The sequence below is a fragment of the Coptis chinensis genome, chromosome 3 (assembly GCF_015680905.1).
Source record: "Coptis chinensis isolate HL-2020 chromosome 3, ASM1568090v1, whole genome shotgun sequence".
Taxonomy (NCBI): domain Eukaryota; kingdom Viridiplantae; phylum Streptophyta; class Magnoliopsida; order Ranunculales; family Ranunculaceae; genus Coptis; species Coptis chinensis.
In genome coordinates, this window is record NC_141458.1 from 6,322,782 (window position 1) to 6,340,200 (window position 17,419).

At 36.7% G+C, this 17,419-nt stretch overlaps 2 protein-coding genes across 7 annotated transcripts; both read left to right on the forward strand.

Annotated features, from left to right (window-relative positions):
• Positions 1 to 1,016: 1,016 nt before the first annotated feature.
• LOC147507556 (uncharacterized) lies at positions 1,017 to 6,386 on the forward strand. 2 transcript variants are annotated; one of them, XM_086600252.1, is made up of 3 exons: positions 1,017 to 2,511; positions 2,872 to 2,994; positions 5,940 to 6,386. In XM_086600252.1, exon 1 carries the CDS (start codon positions 1,336 to 1,338, stop codon positions 2,437 to 2,439), a length of 1,104 nt encoding a protein of 367 aa, XP_086456378.1. In that variant the 5' UTR covers positions 1,017 to 1,335; the 3' UTR covers positions 2,440 to 2,511; positions 2,872 to 2,994; positions 5,940 to 6,386. The 2 variants fall into 2 exon arrangements, with proteins under 2 accessions (XP_086456378.1, XP_086456379.1); XM_086600253.1 differs by having other exon boundaries at positions 2,875 to 2,994.
• A 1,223-nt stretch (positions 6,387 to 7,609) lies between these two features.
• On the forward strand, positions 7,610 to 14,066 carry LOC147507557 (mediator of RNA polymerase II transcription subunit 21-like). 5 transcript variants are annotated; one of them, XM_086600258.1, is made up of 6 exons: positions 11,505 to 11,713; positions 12,132 to 12,292; positions 12,389 to 12,635; positions 12,993 to 13,070; positions 13,182 to 13,233; positions 13,521 to 14,066. In XM_086600258.1, exons 3-6 carry the CDS (start codon positions 12,429 to 12,431, stop codon positions 13,595 to 13,597), a joined length of 414 nt encoding a protein of 137 aa, XP_086456384.1. In that variant the 5' UTR covers positions 11,505 to 11,713; positions 12,132 to 12,292; positions 12,389 to 12,428; the 3' UTR covers positions 13,598 to 14,066. The 5 variants fall into 5 exon arrangements, with proteins under 5 accessions (XP_086456383.1, XP_086456384.1, XP_086456380.1 ...); XM_086600256.1 differs by lacking the exon at positions 11,505 to 11,713 and adding an exon at positions 11,923 to 12,049; XM_086600257.1 differs by lacking the exons at positions 11,505 to 11,713; positions 12,132 to 12,292 and adding an exon at positions 7,610 to 7,781.
• Positions 14,067 to 17,419: the final 3,353 nt, after the last annotated feature.

Below are 17,419 nucleotides of genomic sequence, written 5' to 3' on the forward strand. Positions count from 1 at the left end.
AATAAAATAAAAAATAACAAGTTTAGATATAAAACAAATTATTATTTCAAATAATTAAGTGAAATATGTTGGTACGAAATTTCTAAACCCTGAACTCTAAACTCCAAACCCCAAACTAGTTTATGATTCACAATTGAAAAAATAATAATAATAACAAGTTTAGATATAAAACAAATTATTATTTTAGATTTTAGCATGTTTAATTACATGTAGCATGTTTGATTACATGTTTTAACTTGGTTATAAAGATACTATGTCATAACAGGATAAAGAGTCTTGGAGTGCATGTAGTTTTATTGATGTAATTGTGTTGTTTCTAACCCAATTTTTTAAATCGAATTTCAATTTTTCTAATTCAATTGAAATCGTTTGAGTGCGTTTGGAATCGTTTGAGTGCATGTCTACGTCGTTTGAGTGTACACTCAAACTTCATTGACAAGTCGTTTGAGTGTATACTCAAACTACATGGACAAGTCGTTTGAGTGTTGAGCACTAACACTCAAACTACGCGGCTATGTCGTTTGAGTGTATACTCAAACTACGTGACCACGTCGTTTGAGTGTATACTCAAACTACATGGACCAAGTCGTTTGAGTATACACTCAAACGATATGGGCAACGTAGTTTGAGTGTTAGTGTGAGTAACACTCAAACGACTTGTCCATATCGTTTGAGTATACACTCAAACGACTTGGCTATGTAGTTTGAGTATAACTCAAACTCAAACTCAAACTAACACTCAATTTGAGTGTAAACAGAAACGATTCGGAGGGTTCGTTTTGGCGATACCGGTTAAATTGGTTGCTGGGCTTGGGCTTTGATAGCAAACTTGTAATATGGCAAATTTGTAATTTTTTTTTTTTTTTAGGGGTTGCCCAATCCAATTTGATGAGTGCCCTATGGAATCACCTTTCTTTTTTGTATTTATGTTGTTGTGCCCAACATATAGTGTATTTTACCATATTACCCTATAAAAAAACAAAAGTGGAAAAACAATATCAAGAGCTTCGCATCTTCTTACGTTAATAACTAAACAAATCTCTCTCTCCCTTTTATTCTCCACGTCATCATCAGACTTGTCACTTATATCCGACGTTGTTTCGATACTCAAAGGACAACGCTCAAAAAGCCGATGGAACTACATTAAAACATTGGTCAACCCAAACGGTTTCACTTCAAAACAAGTTTCCGAAATCACCCTTGGAATAAAAAACAATCCTACATTTTTTCCACTGGTCACAGAAAAACTAACTCTGTAAACACGACCTCGTTTCATACTCCACTGTTATTCACATTCTTGCTAGAGCCCGTCTTAAAACTTCATCACAAACTTTAATGCGAGCTGCCATTTGTGTTTACGACCCGTTGGAGGTATTTGAAACACTTGTTAAGAGTTATAGGTATTGTGACTCAGCTCCATTTGTGTTTGATTTACTTGTTAAGGTTTGTTTGTTGGGGAATAAGATTGATTGTGCAATTCAGATTGTTAGAATGTTACGTTCTCGGGGTATTTGTATGAATATTACTACTTGTAATATGTTGATTAGGTGTGTTTTTAAGTTGAGAGGTTATGATGCTTGTTTAGTTGTGTATAGAGAAGTTTTTAGAGATAGGATTATGCCCAATTTGCAAACTATGAATACTTTGTTGCTTTGTTTTTATCAAGATGGAATCCTGGAAAGGGTTGAAGAGATTTGGGATGAAATGTGCAAACATTCAGTATGTTGTCGCCCGAACGTGTATAGTTATAGTGTTTTACTGGCGGCATTTTGTGACCAAGGAAAGATGGGAGAGGCCATGAGATTATGGGATGAAATGTGGGTTAAGGAAGTTAAGCCAGATGTTATGGCTTATAATACACTTATCAAGGGGTTATGTGAAAACAGAGAAATGGAAAGGGCAGAAGATATTTTTCGTCAGATGGAAATGGATCGGATTGAGGCTACTTGTCTCACTTTTGAGCATTTGATTAGAGGATATTGTGAAGCTGGGGATGTTGAATCGGCAATGCTTTTGTACAGGAATATGTGCAGGACGAAAGAGTTTAGGCTTGAGGTTTTTACAGTTGAAGAAGTGATTAGAGCAGTGTGTGGTAAGAATAAGGTATTCGATGCTCTGAAGTTTTTTAGGGATGCGGTGAAAAGGCATGGTCTTTGTACTAGTGGAAGAAGCTACGAGTTTCTAATTAGAGGGTTATGTGAGGAGGGTAAGATGGAAGATGCACTGAAGCTGCAGACTGAAATGGTTGGGAAAGGGTTTGAGCCAAGTGTGGAGATATACAACTGTTTCATATCCGGGTACAGTAGACAGGGAAATGAGGAACTGTCAAGAAATTTGAGAAAGGAAATGGTTGATTTTGGTTTGAAGCAGGAAGGTGATGAACAAGATGAATTGACAAATCAAGCTACGCACCCTTGCCAGTCTGAGTCACTAGCCTGATAACCAGAGCTGATGCTGGCTGTTTGCTATGGCATGCAATAATTTGGCAAGATGTTGTTTAAGACAACTTAGGTATAATTTCCATCGTAAAGCTCTTTTGCACTTTATTGTATCACCTTAAATTTAAAACAGTAGAAATTTAACCTTCATCATTATACCTCGGGCATTTATGGCCCTGCAAGTTGTGTGCAAGAACATGTTTCTCCCCATTGCGGTTCAGATGTGTTTTAACTTTTCAACCGAAAAATAAATCAATTTAGAACCTATACAATACATTTTTACCTCTAATGAGCCGTAAGTTCGCTTGGTTTTCTCAAGCTGCCCAGCTTTAAACTACATTACCTCCTTGCATTCACTGATCTTGCTCTGCATTACCATCTCATGCCATTTTTCTTCATGGCTCTTATCTAACACACTGTTCAACATCTGCAGCAGTTACACTTCTTTGTGCCCAGGGAGTTGAAATTATCAAATGCGGGAATCAGCTCAAAAGCTGGTATACCTAGGCCTTCTTATCTAGAGGAGGAGGATAGTCAGGGCCTTACATGATTTGAGGTATCAATGTGAACTGACCGCAATTTACTTAATGTACCTATTACCTATAAATAGTTCTTATAAAGATCTGTTGAGTAGGAATGATAGATTGGGAGTCTTGCTACCCTTGTGTCAAGTCTAGATGGTATTTCTGCAGTGAAACCGATCAGAGATTATTGACTTTTGGCTATTGGAAAGACTAGGAGTTTTTCTTTTATAGTCTTTTTATTATCTTTTTATTACGTCCTTTTTTCTCATCTGCAGCTGTATGTCTGGTCCTACCCTTAATTTTCTAAGTTCCTCAATTTGGAAGTCTAAAAATTGTTGTGAAATCTCTGTTTTCATCTGATACACTGCACAAAATAGTTTACACATTATGGGAAACCTAATTACAACTTAGAAGAAGAAAATTTGTCATTGTTTTTTTATCCTTTGTGTATGCGAGTTGGTCGGTCAAATTCATCAATTTTTCTTTATTCCTGGCATATATGGTGTTCCAACATTAGCAGATTAACGAGGAATACTTAGGGACACGTGCTGAGAACTTGTTAGAGGATTAAATAACACAAAACAAAGTATTTATACTAGTGAATATAGTAGAGGACACGAGAAAGAAAATTGTAGAGAGGACTAAATCTCAAGTATGCATCTTCTTTTTCGTGTCACTTTTTTCTATACTGTTGCTCTCCATATCCACTTAATGAAGGCTTACGAAAGGTCGAGTTACAGTGAGGAACCCGTTGAGATTATAGACGAATTTATGTTTGGGATCATGAAATATAAATAATATAAGGCAAGATAGAATTTTAATATATCTCTTTAGAGAACCATTTCTTTTCACTTAGCACTTTACTCAATTGCTTTATGGTTAAGTGATTTGTGTGAACCAATTAATATTAAACGCTTAATAAACGGAATGGAGAGGTGACAAGTTTTCTTTTTGTCACAATGTTTAAATTTTTGTATCTCTTTTTCCTATAAAAGTGGAGACATTAAAAGAAAACAACTTCTCTGAACAATGAGATTAAAGCATTTGTGCGGTTGGAAAACCACTTTATAAAATAAAGCCAATGTTTTGTTAAATTCAAAAACTAAATAACTATGAATTATATGGCACATTACATGGGACATTTATTATGTGGTCCACCTCATGTTTCCACAAAGTCTCGCTTTCTCCTACTTGGGCCATGTGAGACAACTTGCTACTAATTTTACTTTATAAAATCTTTTATAAAAATGACTCTTTATGGGTTTGACAAGAAAATAATTGACTTCCGTGCTATCTCAAAATTTATATATTCTATTCATATTTCTGACATTCATGCTATCTCAAAACTTATATTGCGTTAATATTTTTGACATTAGTGATTCGTGCTATCTCAAAACTTGTATATTCTGTTCATATTTTAAATAATTCGGATGCCATATACCTTTGTGAGTCCGGCGATTGTGTGTCAACAAAGTGTTACACACTTACACAACCTTTTCCATGTACTACAATAGCAACTTCTTGACATGGACCATTCGCAAGATGTGTAGACGCATGTTAAATTGCTTAAATCACGTTCAACAGTCCAACACCATATCATGTTCACATCCATTCCTCAAGTTGCTAATGTTATAGTACATGGAAGGAACTGTTTCGCTTCATTGACTCAATACCGCCTTGACTCACATAACTTGGTTGTTTGACTTTGGCAATATGATGACCGAATTGTATAAATCATGAATTGGTTGTATATGTTTTGAAATCACAATTGGGTGTCAGTAATATCCTTGTCAACCCATGCATCATTTTACAAAACCCTTTTAAAGTTAAAATTACTAGTAAGATGTGTCACATGCGCCAAGTGGGAGAATGTAAGATCTTTGTGGCCAATGTGATGTTCACCATAGATAAATATCTCCACATGCTATGGCCTACTTGAGACAAACTAGTTTAGTTTTTAAAACCAACTATACATTGGTTGTGTTTATGAAGTGGTTTTTCAAATTTACACAAGCTTTAATGTCATTGATTAGAGAAGTGGTTTTTCACAGTTAGTGTCTACTTTTATGGAAAAATGAACATACACGAAGGTGACCTTTATGGAGAGATCTGTCCTTTCTCCATTCCCTTTATAAAGTGTGGAAACCCCATTGTTGAACACACATTACTTACACACATAGTTCTTGAGTAGAAGAGCTAAGGGAGAGAAAAGATCTTTTGAAGAGCGTCCTCTTCAAAAAAAAATCTTTTAAAGAGCTTTACTGGTTTTCTATTATTTATTTGCCATGGATGAAATACATTGTCCCTCGCCAAAATTTTATGTGAGTGAAATCAATTACCCAATGTCGTAGATGTAACAGTACTGGATTGTGTGGATTTCTACTCCATCATCGTCCTGTAATCTTAATCTGCACCCTTTAACCTTCTCCATTGATGATTGTAACTGATCACCAATTGGTTTTGAGTTGGATGCTCATAAAGTTTAAGATTCACTTTTCGGATTCTCTTTGCTATTAATATGGATGTTGGCAGGGTTTATTTACTGGCTTCATCTGAGTTTTGATCTGGCTAAATTAGTTACTTGTTATGTGGTGTTTGCCCGAGTATATTTTGGAAAATGTGGTTAAAGTCTTTCTGCTCTTGTTTTTTGTTTTCTTAGAATATTTTTTCACCTTTGCCTTCTCATCTCTTAGTCAAATTCCATTCGTCAATATTTGTAGCTGTCTTTTTCCTTCTCTTTTTTATTTCTTCTTTTTTTAACCGATTTTAAGACAATAATTAAGGTGATAAAACAAAAATGCTGCAACAGTTATCGCCTTCCTATGTTATGTTAGTCCACATCCGTTTCTGGTAATGGCATTTCAAATTCAAAATATAGACTGACATTCCTTGATAGTGTGTGTGTTTGTATGTATATATTTCCGTGTGTTGAAGTGTTTGGGACTGTGGGTTAAATTTTTGTAATTTTCTTTGGCAGGCACACGTTATTTTCACTGTTGAAGATGCTCATCAGCAATGCCATGTCAAAGGCCAACGACTTGAAGTCTTGAATCCGATCTCCACTTGATGAAACTGTAGGTTTCCCATGATCACTTCATTTGTCTTTCGTGCAGTACTTCAGTATATGGCAAGTGCCAGGGCCACACGACGAAGCAGCCCACCAGCCCCAATCTCGTCTGTAAGAGTTGGCTTCAGTTTTTGTTTTGCTTAGATGCCAAAACCCAGATTTGCCAATGTACAGAAACAACTAGCCATGCGTTTTCTTAGAAGTTGTAGCAAGGTGCTTCTGAAAATGTCGCCACATTGTGAAACTGGATGTAAATTGCTTTATTATGTGTAGGCTGTGTTAACTACTCTTCTGATGCTTAAGGATGTCTTTGTTCTCCAAATGAATGTGATACCGTGTCTATATTACATTTGTGAATCCACACAAGCTTCGGTTAAGCTTCAACCACTCATTTATTCCACCCACATTCTTGCATCTCTTTCACTGGAACACAGGGTTACTAGTTTTGGTTATCAAGTTCTGTTCACAAATATCGTTGGATTCTCTAGTGAAGCCGTGAAGGCTCATTTTAGTAGTACAATACCAAATAGATGAGCAGTTCATTGTAGAAGCGATAAAACCAGTGGTAAATATAATCATTTATCAGTATAAAGCTTTTGGAACATATAAGATAAACCGGTCTACTGATCTAGAATGAATAGAGACAAAAGCACATACCCAATCTCCCGTGGCAACTATTACCAGTATTCCTCGTTGTCGAAGAGGACAACCAACTAGGACTGAATATCCATCTACGAGCGCCAATGTGAAGCTCCATGGAATCACCAAACCCATGACTGTACAAGTGCTAGTAATGTCTCTTTCTAATGGTTGCTCATAATCAATATACTCTTTAGTGTACAAGTGAAGAACTTAACTACAGATCAATAAGATAAATCATTTGTTGAAGCTTTCTCGTTAAATTAGTAACTTCTCAAAGAAACAACAAATTAGTAGAGCAGGCCAAGAGGGACATTTCTTAAGACCAAGAAAGACGAAGAAACTTGACCTTTTCCAAGAGAATACTGGAACAGATCTTATACTCGGGTATAAGATCAAAAAAGAGAGGAAACACATGGAAAATCTATTGAAGCATAAGTATATGGTACTTGGATGTAGTTCTAAAATGATCAATGCAAGATAATTCAGAGACATAAGCATCAACTTGATAAACGTCTCCATCTAGGTTACATTGACACGGGCACGCGTGTCGGTGTCCGACACGGATATGAGGTGTCGGATACGGCGAGCTGTAGGAGTTCGATACGGGAACACAGCTAGGAATAATTAATTAATTTTTTAATAGATATCAAATTTATAAATTACTAAAATTTAGTACGGTATTAAACCAAAACTACTATAAATACCACTTAATTGTAATTAAGATGAAAGTAAAACAAAGATGGAAGTAAGTAACTGAAAAATGCAATATGAGATCAATAAGTTGCCATTTTTTTATTTATTTTATTTTGTTGTACAAAATCAAGATAAATTAGATATCACGGGTTCTTCTTCTGTCTTCACAAAACTCCTTCCATCCACGTGTAGATGTTTTATTACCTGAAAAACAGAAAAGTGAAAACTCAATTAAACAAGGCCCAAGCCCAGTAAACTTCTCTCCCAACATACAAACCCTACCTCTTCTCAAAAATAGATCTGGTAGCCGCCAACCACACCTACCAAACACCTACCAAAGAAAGAAGAAAACCAGGTTCTTCTTCATCATCGAAACCAGATCGTCATCATCAAAGAAAACCAGATCGTTGAAAACAGGTTCTTCATCATTTACTACTTTTTATAGTCGTTTGTGTGTTCTTTACTCGTGCTCTGCCGAATTTCCACGCATTTAGCTGTGTCGACACATATTTATTTTAGATATTGCCGTGTCCATGTAACCTAGGTCTCCATGTAGAGTTGAATGGTAGAAAAAGATTCATTCGCAGATAAAGCATAGATGACTGGATTAGTTCTAATTCACTTGTTTGCAAATACCGTGTGGTTCGCTGCAGTTAAGGTTCATTTTATAATACAGCAAGTCAGCAAAACATATAAGTGGCAGGGTGATTCTAATATAAAGCAAAAGAGATATTGGCTTCAGTGCAGAGTTACGTGGAATTAAATTGTAGCTACAGCTTAATAGAATTTTCATTCACATATACACCTGCTACCTACTCTGCCCTTTCTACTTACTCTACTCTTGTTTGAGTTCAGAAAACATAAATAGCTCAATACAAAGTCTATATTTGTAGTTTGTTCCTTCCAGTATGACTGCTGGAAGTATCAGTCTACTCAAGTCTTGCATCATCACTGTTTCCCTTCCTAACTCAGGAGTCAGGAACAGCACTGCAATAGTCATGTGTTGGGAGTGGATAGGAACAGTCACAGAGCTTAGGTTTCAAATTGAAGTATGCAGCATGAATGTGGTGTCCACAGAAAAAGCAAGGTCATAGATTACATGAGAATCTCTACAGTCAGCGCACTTTTGAAAGTGGTGCTTCACAATGTCTAATCAGAATCTTGAGGTTGTAATTGTCCAAATATACTTTGTGTGGCACTAGATGGACTTTGACAAGTAAGAATGTGATGAATAATTTGTAACAAATAATCAACAAATGGATCAAAGCAAGGTTTAAACGACAAACTTCTGAATAAGGCCAAAAGGTAAGAATTTCATTTGCAGCATACATAAATATTTTAAATTCCATAGGGATTACAATTGATGATCAAGAATTGTGACGGTATCAACATCTTTCCTCGACATCATTGTACTGTATAACTTACCACAAATATGTTAAACCGTGGAGACTAATTTCACACTACACCGTTCCTGCAAGTTACCGCCAATGCAGAATTAGGAGGTTTATTGTGCACAGACTAGGAATCTTCGGTGGTTGTAGGGGGGGTGGCGAAAAAAACATTGGGGGAAACTCTCTCTTCCCCAATCTTCCCTTTCCGGCTCTGTTCTTCCCCTATTTTATTTTTCTCTCTTCCCTATCACTACCACCACCATCATTCTTCTTCTTCTCCTTCCTTAACTGTATCTAATGCTGATCTTCACCACTTCGCGGCTTTCTAGTTCTAGTGGAGAAAATGCACTATGTGGACCACATAAATTGTTTGTGTATTTTTCTTCTTGTTAGATTTTTTGCCTTTGCTATTCCTAACATAATAATGAGGTTTCCAATACAATTCTTCCTCGACAAACTCTACTCACAAGATATAACTATTGAATCTTCCTCCCGATGACAATGTCATTGGGGCAGTTATTCCTTCATTAACAAAACGCAGACGTTATCAATCCATATCTACCTCTACAATTCACACTATTTTAGGACATAATTCTTCAATATTTTAAAATGTTCATAGTGAATATTATTCTCTTTTTTTTTAAGACAAAAAACTGTTTTTTCTTCTCTCTCTTATCTGCGCGAGAGGCAAAGTGACCGGCCCGGTTATTTTCTCCAAATAAAACTCGTTTTCTTTTATTCGATCTCGATCTCTCACTCGATTTCCAAAGGTAAGAACCTAAAAACGCGATTTTTTTGTTTGTTTGTTTGAATCCATTATACATGATTTGCATCTATGGATCTGTATAATCTCAATCATCACGCACTTGCACATTATACTTTCATTTCATTTACTTGGTACATTAAAGATGGAGTAGATACCCCTTTGCAGTGGGAGACCTATATTGGTTAGGAATGAGATTTCCTAAGTAGGATGAGGTTGATTTCATGAAATATATTGGTTAATGCCATTTTATCTCAACTTTCCACCTCTGGGTGATGTTGATGTTGATGGTGATGATTTCCAGAGCACTGCGTTATGCCTGTGATGGAGTAAAGAAGTATTTTTTAATTTTCAATCTTTGTTGTTGTCCTCCTTTTTTTTATTATTATTTATATAGGAGAGAAGAAGATGATAAGATGAGATAAAAGATGTATCATCTTTCTTCTTCTATGAATCACTTGCTTTGAGGTTTTTTTGTTTTCCCTCCCTATCTTGCTAGATTATGTGTGTAACAGTGTTTGTACTCTACATTGCAAAAAAGCTCAGTGCATAAGTAGTAGACTGTGCCCTTTTTTGGGCTAGTTAGTTTTGATGTTTTCCTGCCATTTGTTTGTGTTTTTTCTTTGGTTAGTTAGTTTGATCTGTGAATTACTAATAGACTAAATTGCGGTTTGTAGGTCTTTTTATAATGCATTTTGCAATTTTTATGGATCAATAAGTGTGGTACTATTCGTCCATTCTGATTTAAGTGGTAGACCTTGTTAAGTTAGGATTCATACTGTGTTTATAAAAAAATTGATGTTTCAAATAATTTAGCAATTTTGATGTTCTAGTGAATTGTAGATCTAGTGGTCATATCTTTGTTTCAAGCTAGCTTTGATGGGTTTTTTTGTCCTGTTTTGTATCTCTCTCCCCAATGTGTTTCTATTCAGAATTTTCTTGTCCACTCCCATTGCTATCAATGTGTCTGAACTTAAGTGACATTACCAAATTCAGTTTACCCATGTATATAGAGAGACTAGCAGAGTTGCTTTAGCTGGAAGAATATGTTGTGGAAATAGTTTCCTGTCTTTATAAAGCTTCACTTGTCAGTAGATTTTTAACTATTACTTGTTTTGAGAATGTGCATTGATATCATTTTGATGTTTGATTATCACATGAACAAACTGTTGGTTTGACTCATTTTAGTACGCATAATAATCATAGTAAGCAACATATTGACATGCAACAGAGCATGGTAAGATTATCACCTGCAGCTCCAATGCATCAAACTGCAAAAAAAGATCAATTTTATTGGATAAATCATTTATAATATGCAAAATATAATATAAATTTCCACCACAACAGACACACAATAAGCAATTTAGTCAAACTCTTGGGTCAATCAAATGCTAGGTCCCACAATCTCTCCCTTGATGAATACTTTTGCTGAATACACGAGTTGTGCAAGTTGCACAGACCATGGAACTGTACCAGAATACCAGCTAACATATGGTGGGACTGTATTCTCTAGGTTTCTCTAATAATACTATGGCAATAGTAACGCAAAAATCGTGACTATTATATAATGAGCAATATGTGCATAGCCATAACTACCGAAAATTCTTGTTACCTGCTTTGCGGCCTTAACCAGGGTAGCACTCATGAGCTTGGGTTGCTCGGCAATGTCAGTGGCACTCTCACGAGGAGTTAGCGGTGGCTCGGATAGTTGGGAGACAGTCGACCCGGAGGAACATCTCTTTGCAATGTCCCAAAGGTATTGAAGGCAAGGGATGCTATTGGTCCTAGTGCAAGTTATTAGTTCTAGTTTCACCAAGTAACTCACAAGAAGTCTCGAAAGCCTCAAACTAGGCCTTGGTTGGCACTCTCCTTATACATTCAACACCTGGACCGCGATTTCCTCTTGATCCAAGACCGACAAGTTTTGATTCAAAGGCATTCATCTTCCACCATACCCTCACCGAGGGGACGAGAACACTTCGAGTTGTAGGAAGAGCTCAAGGTTTCATTATTCCACTTGAACATTTTGCTCATTCGGCATTCAACATTATTTATCTCACCTTTGACATGTCGGAGTACTCTGGCAGCCTAAACATTCAAGCCAATCAAGTACATGACAAGGGTAGAGAAGAGCTAACTGTTGTTGGAGGGATGGGTGTTTTCGCTTTTACACGAGGCCTTGCTATCTTCTCATAGTGAGTGATTTCAACACGAACTATTCAATGTATTTTTTTTTTACTGTATTTAACATTGAATAGTATGCTAAATTAGTAAACGTACTTTGTGAAAGCAATGAGGAAGGCAACTCTTCTAGCAAAATTGTGGAAAGAAGATGTAGTAAATTTTTACCCTTAATGAATGCAGTAAAATAAGAGTTAACGGTCAAATTTATCTTATTTGGTAGCTGGCAACAGACTTTGCGGGTTGCAGATTTACATACACGCTGAAGGAAATATTTTTGTCTTGAGATTTGAAAGATCAAGTACATCGTTTGAATCACCAAAACTTGTGAATGTTGTCCAATTTGTCATGTATGTGGTGATAGTTTGTTACCCTAAATTACTAAGAATGCATGTGTATATAACTATTAACGAGCGTGTCTGTATTTTCCAGCAATATTTCCTATCTATTAGACACTCTTTTTTTCGTGGTTCGATCCATAGAAGGTTCTTGCTGCAAACATATGTTTGGGGTAATGCCTTTTTTGTGAATTGGATTTTTTTGGAAAAACAAGTTCTGAGCAAAGCATGATTCATAAGTTTGTTTGGAAACACGTGGGTAACAGTCATTTGATCCTTTCTTTCTTCTTGGTATTGTTTCACTTCTGTGGAATTCCTGTTGCATAATATATTCTTATTTGTTTTGTTTAGTTGGAATTGCTCACCTTGGAACTGAAACCAAACTCGTAAGATGGACATCATCTCTCAGCTACAAGAACAAGTAAATACAATAGCATCCCTTGCCTTCAATACCTTTGGGACGTTGCAAAGAGATGCTCCTCCGGTCAGACTGTCTCCCAACTATCCGGAGCCACTTGCTAACTCCTCAGAGAGTACCACTGACATTGCTGAGCAACCCAAGCTCATGAGTGCTGTCCTGGTTAAGGCTGCAAAGCAGGTAACAAGAATTTTCGGTAGTTATGGCTATGCACATATTGCTCATTATATAATAGTCACAATTTTTGCGTTACTATTGCCATAGTATTATTAGAGAAACCTAGAGAATACAGTCCCACCATATGCTAACCATATGTTAGCTGGTATTCTGGAACAGTTCCACGGTCTGTGCAACTTGGACAACTCGTGTATTCAGCAAAAGTATTTATCAAGGGAGAGATTGAAGGACCTAGCATTTGATTGACCCAAGAGTTTGACTAAATTGCTTATTGTGTGTCTGTTGTGGTGGAAATTTATATTATATTATATTTTGCATATTATAAATGATTTATCCAATAAAATTGATCTTTTTTTGCAGTTTGATGCATTGGTTGCTGCACTTCCAGTGTCAGAGGGAGGAGAGGAGGCCCAACTAAAGCGGATTGCAGAACTTAAGGTATTTTGTCAATTGTGATTCTTAAACTTCTTGTCTATTTTGACCCCAGTGTTCTTTATCTTATACTTTCCCGACTTCAATATATTCCCCATCCATTCCTTAATTGTACAGGCGGAAAACGACACAATAGGACAAGAACTTCAGAAGCAGTTGGAAGCTGCAGGTGATAATCTTACCATGCTCTGTTGCATGTCAATATGTTGTTTACTATGATTATTATGCATGCTAAAATGAGTCCAACCGACAGTTTGTTCATGTGATAATCAAACATCAAAATGATATCAATGCACACTCTCAAAACAAGTAATAGTTAAAAATCTACTGACAAGTGAAGCTATATAAAGACAGGAAACTATTTCCACAACATATTCTTCCAGCCTTTTACTGTCTCAAATTCTTTTTATGTGTTTATATATGTCTGACTATATCAACTGACATTATCGTTTGCAGAAGAAGAGTTGAAGCAGGTGCAGGAGTTGTTTAACCAAGCAGCAGACAACTGCTTGAACTTAAAAAAACTTGATTGAGAATGGAATTACCACTGCTTCCATTATATTTGAACGTTTGAGCACAAACACAAAACTGACCGCTTTGTGGGGAAGCAAGTACTAACTTACGTTAAAAGTCGTCCTGTTTATCAGAGATTCTTGGCAGAAGTAACAAAGTCGAAAGGAAGGTGCTTGAACTGATGAACTTGTACTTGTTGGCTGTTTGTAATATGAAGTTGTTAGTTGTTACAGGGAAAAAATTGTGGATTACGGCTTATAAATTGCCACAATGTAATCTTCTTGTTGCTGCGAAACGCAAAAGAATATCCTAATTAGCTAGGTGCTCATTCAAGGTCTGTAAACTTTTTCTTAGTTTTACTTTCTTTCTTAGCGCGGGTGGGTTGGACGATAAGGAACCTATGTATCGATAGGACACTTCTAATACTATAGTTTGTATTTTTTATTGGGATATTTTCAAAACAGGAATTACGGAGTTGCTCTTGGTATTTCTTATAGAGGTCTCTTTCTTAATACTGAGAATGGTGGATTTGTTCAGCAGTTCCTGGGTCAACAAAATTCATTTTCTTGTAACTGCGTCCTCTCAAGGCATTGTGATCGTGAGTCAGGTTTATTGATATATGCACTTGGTTCATATAAAAAAAAAGATATATGCACTGTGTTTCTCATGGAGATAACAGTTTCTAATAAGTGACTGCTACGATTCTGTCATTAATAAAAGTTACAGCCCAGTTTAGTAACCCCAAAAAGCATACACTCGAAAGATCATAACTATATATCCTCATGTCCTCAAAATGTAAATTTGTACAACGATATGCATAACACTTGTGTTAGTTGAGGAGTCACTATGGTAATTTGAGTTAGAGGTGCCTTAAGAGGAGTTGAAGGAGATTGAATAGCCGCATTAGCAGGTTTTGGAAGCTCACAGGCCTTTACTACCAGTGCCATAGTGCACTAGTGCAGTGAGCCAAATCAGCATGGTTTGTACTTCGTAGCGACCAACGCAACATAAGAGTCTTCATCATAAGTAGGGTAGGTTGCTGATCTGAAGAGTTCTTAATTGGGCTGCTCTTCTCATGTCGGCTGCCTTTATATATGTTTTTTAGGCGTGCCAAGGCCGCTTTACCATTTTTTTTCACGATGTTTAGTGTGTAGTTTTGAGCAAGGACCAAAATATCGCCGATATATTGCCGATATATCGCTGATATTTATCGTTTTTTGGTACACCGACATCGATATATCTGATATATATCCACCAAATATAGGACCCTTTTTTCCCGATATATATCGGAATTTCTTATATGAAATTTTATATCACCAATATAACCGATATATGCGATATTTACGATATATATCATTTGACTTTTTGACCGGACAATTTTTAATATAAAGATATCCGATATATTCGAAATATATCAGCGAGATATCTGATATATCCGATGACGAGACACAAGAACCTGATACTGATGATGATGATAGTGGTGGTGGTGGTGGAGGTAATTTTAACGTTCAATCGCATGACTCAACTGATGAAGAAACTCCATTGGACCCACAAGTATATGAGGTTGCACCCAGAAACAATAGTGGTAGAGGAGTTCTTAATGACAATTCCCAAAGAATATAATGTATGAGCTAGGGCGTGGAAGTGTTGGTCAAAGAAGACAACGATGACACATTATACGAAATGATGTTGATATTGATTCAGTTTCTTCTAATTTTGAAGCAATGAGTATGAGTTCAGGAACACTCGACCATGACAATGAGAGGGTATATGGTAGTGGTTGGGGATACAACCAATCAAGAGATAACGATTCTTCTAGTGGCATGATCAGTCATCCTGCGAGTAGTGCGTTATATGGTTCTTCATATGGATATTGGATGGGGGTTGATCAACAACCTTATGACACACCACAACCTGAACCAACATATGTACAACTCTATCCAAGTTATGAATCTATTGGAACTGCACCTGGATTTGTTGCATTACGCCCAATGTATACTTACACCAACACTCCTCAAATTGGAATCATGTTAGAATTTCCAACACAAAAATATGAGTGGCATGTTCGACAATTTCTCGACGGTGGGTATAACTCTGTATACACTTGGGTAGGGTATTGTGAAGCAGTTAGGATTCAAGAATCGGGTATGGAAGTTAACCAGCCACGTCACTCGTTTTATGTATTAATGTAACTTATTTATCTTATTTTGTAATTTGAGACTTTGAGTACATTAGATTATGACATTGTGGTTAATTATTTGTCAATATTTTTTTTATGGTTTTCTTGATAAATAAATGTTGCTATTATGTCCTCCGATATTTCCGATATTTTAGATAGTTTGGACTGGGCACAAAAAAACTAGATATATCCGATATATCTGATATATATCGGTTTTTGGGTACACTGATATATTCACCGAATTCAATATTTCGATCCTTGGTTTTGAGTTCCATACATGCTACTTCTTTGAGACTGATACAACTCACATAGTAGTTCCTGTTGGAGTTATCCCTCACATGAGGAGAAGAAAGAAATCGATTAAACTTATTGTGGAAAGGCAAAGCGCCCTCGTTCTTCATAACACAATCCCGAAAGGCGCCAGCGCCCATGCCTATTTTGGCAGGATTCTATTTTTGCGGAACCGCGAGTTGTGCATTATATGTTTGGGTTTTTGGCAAAATCAAGCACATTAGAGACAACACAAAAGTCAAAGAAAACCCAGTCTTGAAAGCTATCAAGATTGAGAGATAACTTTTACAAAGATACAAGCCTGTAAAGAGATAGGAGTGATCTAGTAAGGTGAGAGATTGCAAGGAGTGACTGTAATCTTCCTTCCCACTTTATAAAGGACTAGCTCTTATGAAAGTAGGCACCATTGGCTGAACCACGGTATATCTTTGTGTTGTGGTTTGCTTTTACTGCTTTACATTATTATCTGTTGTTAATAGTTGTTTAGCAAGTTGGGCATATTAGTTTGGTTGTAGGAAATATTTAGAATTTGTCTGGAGTTGAATTGTGGTCAAATACAAGTTATCTGTGTAGTGGGGAATCGATTGGTATCGGTATTTAACCCCAACGAGTGGTATCAGAGCCTTGGTTAGATTAGCCTAGGGTGTTATCCAAATCTTGGTCGGAAGGTGTTTGACAAAACTCCTGAGAGAAGATTTAAGTTTAAATAACTTGGAGAGATGGACAATTCTGTGAACACTCGCATGACGAGTCTGAATAGGAAGAACTACACCATTTGGAAAGCCAAGATGGAAGACTTGCTTTATTGCAAGGACTTGACATAACACATTGAAAATGGAGGAGAAAGACCAGAATCGGTTGCTGCGACTGAGTAGAACAAGCTTGACAGAAAAGCAATTGGGTACATTCGATAGTGGATTGACGATAGTGTCTTTCACCATGTATCCCAAGAGACTACATCTTTTGGCTTGTGGAAGAAACTCGAAGACCTCTATGAGAGAAAGTTGCGCGGAAACAAAGTGTTGGTCGTTAAGAAGTTTGCCAACACGAAGTACCAAGAAGGTTCTTCAATGTCTAAGCATCTTAACGAAGTACAGAATACCATCAATTAGATGCATTTGATGAAGATTAATTTGGAAAACGAAGTTGAGGCTTTATGTTTCTATTAGGCTCTCTACCCGAAAGTTGGGAGACATTAGCAGTCTCTCTACACGGAGCAGCCAAGGATGGAATCGTTACCATGGAGATGGCTATCGCTTCTTTGTTGAATGAGGAGACTAGAAGGAGTTCAAAAGGCAACTCCTCTCACTCAGAGATCCTTGTCACAGAGAAACAGGGGAGAGGTAGAAACAGAAAACCATCTCATTCTAGA

What these genes read in the sequence shown, in the direction of transcription:
- LOC147507556 (XM_086600252.1), top strand. Translation starts at nt 1,336, where the DNA reads ATGCGAGCTGCCATTTGTGTTTACGACCCGTTGGAGGTATTTGAAACA.
- LOC147507557 (XM_086600257.1), top strand. Translation starts at nt 12,429, where the DNA reads ATGGACATCATCTCTCAGCTACAAGAACAAGTAAATACAATAGCATCC. An exon ending in AGCGGATTGCAGAACTTAAG is followed by an intron (nt 13,071 to 13,181) that starts GTATTTTGTCAA and finishes TTAATTGTACAG; the next exon opens with GCGGAAAACGACACAATAGG. An exon ending in GAAGCAGTTGGAAGCTGCAG is followed by an intron (nt 13,234 to 13,520) that starts GTGATAATCTTA and finishes TATCGTTTGCAG; the next exon opens with AAGAAGAGTTGAAGCAGGTG.